The 5,030-nt window shown below is 43.5% G+C and overlaps 1 protein-coding gene and 1 non-coding gene across 2 annotated transcripts; both read left to right on the top strand.

Annotated features, from left to right (window-relative positions):
- Positions 1–388: 388 nt before the first annotated feature.
- On the top strand, positions 389–4,303 carry LOC109784955 (D-glycerate 3-kinase, chloroplastic). The gene is made up of 12 exons (XM_020343564.4): positions 389–697; positions 1,125–1,486; positions 2,024–2,103; positions 2,190–2,241; positions 2,350–2,391; positions 2,480–2,558; positions 2,758–2,789; positions 2,867–2,935; positions 3,018–3,092; positions 3,170–3,286; positions 3,378–3,428; positions 3,958–4,303. The coding sequence occupies exons 1-12, from the start codon at positions 547–549 to the stop codon at positions 4,099–4,101; spliced, it is 1,254 nt and encodes a 417-aa protein (XP_020199153.1). The 5' UTR covers positions 389–546; the 3' UTR covers positions 4,102–4,303.
- A 429-nt stretch (positions 4,304–4,732) lies between these two features.
- On the top strand, positions 4,733–4,805 carry TRNAE-CUC (transfer RNA glutamic acid (anticodon CUC)). Its single transcript has one exon. It is a non-coding gene; the product is annotated as a tRNA-Glu (tRNA).
- The last annotated feature ends 225 nt before the right edge of the window (positions 4,806–5,030 follow it).

Genomic DNA, 5,030 nt, shown 5'->3' with positions numbered 1-5,030 from the left:
ATGTATAAAATTTTTGAAAACATTTAATTTAAAAATGTACATGATGTATTTTAAAATATCAAAAGTTTATCAAAAAATATTTTATGTGTGCGTTAAAAATGTATATTGGGTACGAAGAAAAAATAGACATGTGTAAAAATGAGAAAAGATAACAAAACAAAAAGGCAAAAACAAAGAAAACCAGGAGCACTGGGCGCGCGCCAGCGACGCTGCTAATGGGCCGGCCCAGTTCAGCAAATACCGGCTAAATCCTCTCAATGTTTAAAATAGACCGGGATAACAGAGTTTGGTGTGCTGATTTTAAGGATTGAGAGTTCAGGATTTGATTTAGCTTTCGCCGATAAATTCAAGGTTTGTTTTGGACTTTTTCCTTTGGAAAACGACCGCTGGCGTGCCGCCCTGCACGCACTGCATCGAGAGGCCGCCTGCACTCCGCGCCCAATCCTGAAAAATCCCCTCCGCCCCTCCGCCCCAAAATCTTGCACTCTCCACGCACGTCAGTCCAACCTCGTCTCGTTTCGTGTCGTCTGCTCGGGACCAGGATAGATGACGCCGCTCCATGCCGCCCCGCCGCCGCTCTCCGCGTCGGCCGCGGTCTCCTCATCCGCGCCACCGCCCCTCCTCGCCAAAGCTTACCATCCCAAGGCCGCGGCCCTTTGCTCACTCACCGTGACCGCCGCCACTCCATCAAGAAAAGGTTAGGCCGGCGCTCCCAGCCCATTTTCCTTTTCACAGGAGAGACGGTTGGCCAGCAGTGCGTTCGGTGGAATCCGTCGTCTGTGTTTGCTCGGTTCGTGCCGTGTTGCCACGCACTGTTGGCTTTTGCCGTGCTTGTTTTGTCTATTGTTTCCCGCTCCGTCGTGTCCCGCAACTTCAGCGAAACGGATAAGAACGCTTGGACGGTGGATGCGATTCTTTGGTTCGTTTGATTTTTTTAATTAATTAATAACGACGCGTACAAAGTGTCCCCTCTCTCTGCCCGATACAGCATTTGGTCTGTTGTTAGTTCGATCGTTCTCATTCAGGTCCTTGAAACGGCATGGATGGTAATCTTTCTTTCTTCACAACGCAAGGCGATTGCTTCTTGCGCTGACACGATAAAATTTCTTGTTTCTTGGCGCCAGCTTTTCTCGCATGCCCGGATCACAGCCCGGCGGCCGGGCGGTCGCTGACGCCGGCGCGCGGCGCTCCCGCCTCGTCCCCGGCGCTCATCTCGGCCGTCCAGGACCTGTACGAGTTCATCTGCAGCGGCCCACTGGTGGAAAGGATTGGCTACACCCGGGAGAGGATCGCCGAGTCCATCGACCGGTGGCTGTGGTGCGGCTCGCAGGTGAGCCGGTTGTTCCGCATCGACGAGCTCCGGCTGACGGACGCCGAGAAGTCGAGGATATACCACTTCTACATACCCGTCTTCCTCTGGTGCGAGGACCAGGTCGCCGACCACAGGTCCAAGTACAACGACGGCGACGAGATCCCGCCATTAGTGGTATGCATTTAATTCAGTGCTAGTTCTTTTCAGTTTTCACCTCATTAGTTCATAGTATGACTGTGTCCTCTAGTGTCGAGAGCATCCAAATCTCTGGTGGCATTTTCCGGCCAGATAGACAGAGCACATATTCTTGTGCGTTATTTCTTGCATCACACACGCCAGATGCTACTGCATTTGCCTTTAGCAAAAACAAATATCATCAGAAGCATATATCAAAGTTACCACAAATTCAGAGAACGTACCAAAATGATACCAGAGTACCATGAAAGTGGTTCTTGCATCACACACGCCAGATGCTACTGCATTTGCCTTTAGCCAAACAAATATCATCAGAAGCATATGCTGTCCAATGTCCACTACCATGAAAGTGGTTCTTGTGTGATTGATAAATCAAGAGTAGCACAAGTTCAGAAAACTTACCAATATGATACCAGAGTATATATATCAAGTTACAAGAATGAATAGATTTAGGTACTCAAAAATGTTGTTCTGCTCATCCGTGTTTCATAAATGGACCATCTTTCTGTTTTGTAGATTGGAGTCAGCGCTCCCCAAGGCAGCGGGAAGACAACTCTTGTTTTCGCTCTTGATTATCTTTTTCGGGTTTCTGGTAGGTGAGTCCTTCTCATCATGTTGATTACCATGTGTTCTCTTTGCCTCTATGAATGAAATTTAAGAGCCAAACTGTTGTGTGCCTCAGGAACTCTGCCACATTGTCTATCGATGACTTCTATTTGACTGCAGCAGAACAGGCATGAATATTCAGATATGGAGCAATTAAATTATGTATTGGAATTACATTTTTTTTTTCTGCATATCTGTTGAGATATCAGTGATGATCGATGGATACATATGTGCAGGGTAAACTGAGGGAAACACATGCTGGAAATGCTCTTTTAGAGGTACAAGAACACCCCCATTAGCCCACTGTACTACCTCTGTTTTAGATGCTGTAACATGAACTGAGAGTACCTGACTAAAATTTTACAGTTTCGTGGAAATGCCGGAAGCCACGATCTCCAATTCTCAATTGACACACTTGAGTCACTGATCAAACTAACAAAGGAAGGTACCGGTTGTGAACAAGTATCTGCGTCTTGTCCAAATCCTTTGTGTTTCTATTTCATGGTCATTTGCGCAGTCTATTTTCTGTATTCTTTGGATTAATAAGGGTGCTGCATCCAATTTTTTATTAAAGAAATGCATCATAGATTCATATTTATATATATATTGTCACTGAAATTACTGTTGTTTTTAACAACATTTAGGTACGAAGATGAAGCTTCCACGGTATGACAAGGTAAAAGGTTGCAGTTATCTTAGCGTACCTGAGTTTATATTTGAGTAGCCAATGATATACCTCAGATATCCATGTAGTCCGCTTTTGGTGGAAGAGGTGACCGAGCTGACCCTTCGACATGGCCAGAGGTTGAAGGGCCTACAGAGGTAATTACATGTCTAGCTGAATAACATTTTGAGTTGAGACATGTGATTTTCAACTTCTCGCATGCCTGCTTTCCTGTCGTAGGTTGTTCTCTTTGAAGGATGGATGCTTGGGTTTAAACCTCTTCCAAATGAAGTTGTAACAGCAGTGGATCCTCAGGTGAGTTTCTGGGATCATAACATTATTTGGTTTGTTTGTGCTACGTTAATATGACTTGAACCTATTTCCTTCTTCAGCTTGAGGTGATTAATAAGAACCTAGAAGCATACTATGACGCGTGGGACAGATTCATTGAGTCATGGATTGTCATAAAAATTAAGGAGCCTAACTGTGTATTTCAGTGGAGACTACAGGTCGTTATTGGACTTATCTGACTAGTGATCCTGTAGTGTGCACAACAGAACAATAAATTGGCATTTTCTGATGCTTTTATTTTAATCGCAGGCAGAGGTAGCTATGAGAGCTGATGGTAAAGCAGGAATGTCTGACGAGGAGGTGTGTTTCTCATATAGCTGATTCGTCCATTATACTGACCTTCCTTTCCAGTTGGATCATTTGTCCGTGCCCTACTTTTCTTTCGAAAAGAGAGAAACCTCCATGGTCTCTGCATCTAGTGATGCACACATCTTTGTTGGAACCGGTTGTCAAGGAACAGCTCTTTCTGAGTTCTTAGCTATGAGTTGTGACCAAACTGGATAGTGCATCTCTCAAATCAGGACAGACAGAAGCCTGTCTTCTGAATAAAATAAAGCAGGACAATTGAGCAAACAAAAATACCAAGATGCAAAAGTATTTACAAACCAGTGCCATAATTTCACACCATAGTTGGACAAGGCTATCAAATCATACCCTTTTTTTTTACCTGTCTATCAAATCATACTTGATTGACTTATCCAAACTCTTCAGTAAACCACTTACATCAAGCATCGAAGCTGTCCTCTGCATCGTGTTTCATTTATCCATTGATGACTGTTCTCTCCTATGCTGTCGACAGCGGAGTCATGAAATTTGGCAATTCTTGCAGGTTATGGATTTTGTATCGCGCTACCTACCAGCATACCATGCCTATTTGCCCACGCTATATAAAGAAGGACCAAATGGCGCGAAGAAAGACCATCTGCTGGTCATTGACATAGACGAAGAGAGGACTCCTATATCTGGTAGTTGAGTGCTGAGTGTACATTCTGAAATGGATATCTTGACTTGGTGGTTGAGCTTGGGATTTCTGATCTTTCTGAGACCACTTCTGCCAAGCAAGCACCACCGTCCTCTTGTTTCTTACAGCTTAAATATATCCTAAACGTGTAAATTCGATGTATATCAATTTTTGCTATCTATTTAAAGAAACTGGCATCCCATTTGTCTTCCTATGTCACTCTGTGTGCTAAGTTTGTTTTCAAATTAGCGTTTTTGCGAATTGTCTGATTACGTTCTAGGGGCAATCATCCGATGCATTTCATTGTATACGCATTGGGTGATGAGGCACACATTTTGTATCGCAATAGTTTTTTTTTTGCAACATTCTCTTGCGTTTTTTTCTTGTGCCATCATGAAAGCGCATCCGTTCATCTTAGTTACTACCAGATTTAAATTATCGCTGATAGTATGTTTCTGTTTGTAGCTAAGAGTGTACTATAAAAAGATTAATACGGACGATTTTGAGCAAGCCCTTGATTAGTGTCAATGAACAAAAAACATAGACGGATGTAAAATACGTTTGGCAATCATGGACTATATATTTTTGTATTCCATTCTGAATGCCTCTGTATTTATATATTGCTAGCTCAAAAAGAGCATAATCCGTCGTAGTCTAGGTGGTTAGGATACTCGGCTCTCACCCGAGAGACCCGGGTTCAAGTCCCGGCGACGGAATATTTTGCTCTTTGATTGATTTACTACTAGATGAACATGCGCGCTTCGCTGCGCCGGGAATTGTTGTGATGATCCATCAGTTATGTCCTTCACTGTTTTGATGTCGGCTCTAGCGATCAAATGAACAAATGTCATCCCTCTATATATCAGAACCAGTAGTAACGTACACTCTTTAACAATTGTTTGTTCTTTTTAAAACTGAATAGAATCCTCCATCTCTTTCAA

The sequence above is a fragment of the Aegilops tauschii genome, chromosome 3, assembly GCF_002575655.3.
Source record: "Aegilops tauschii subsp. strangulata cultivar AL8/78 chromosome 3, Aet v6.0, whole genome shotgun sequence".
NCBI lineage: Eukaryota > Viridiplantae > Streptophyta > Magnoliopsida > Poales > Poaceae > Aegilops > Aegilops tauschii.
This window is presented reverse-complemented; position numbering and strand designations above follow the sequence as displayed.

Excerpts from the sequence above, each read along its gene's own strand:
- LOC109784955 (XM_020343564.4), top strand. The coding sequence starts at position 547 with ATGACGCCGCTCCATGCCGCCCCGCCGCCGCTCTCCGCGTCGGCCGCG. Across the intron at positions 2,242-2,349 it reads ATTTGACTGCAGCAGAACAG|GGTAAACTGAGGGAAACACA; the intron begins GCATGAATATTC and ends ACATATGTGCAG. Across the intron at positions 2,392-2,479 it reads CTGGAAATGCTCTTTTAGAG|TTTCGTGGAAATGCCGGAAG; the intron begins GTACAAGAACAC and ends AAAATTTTACAG.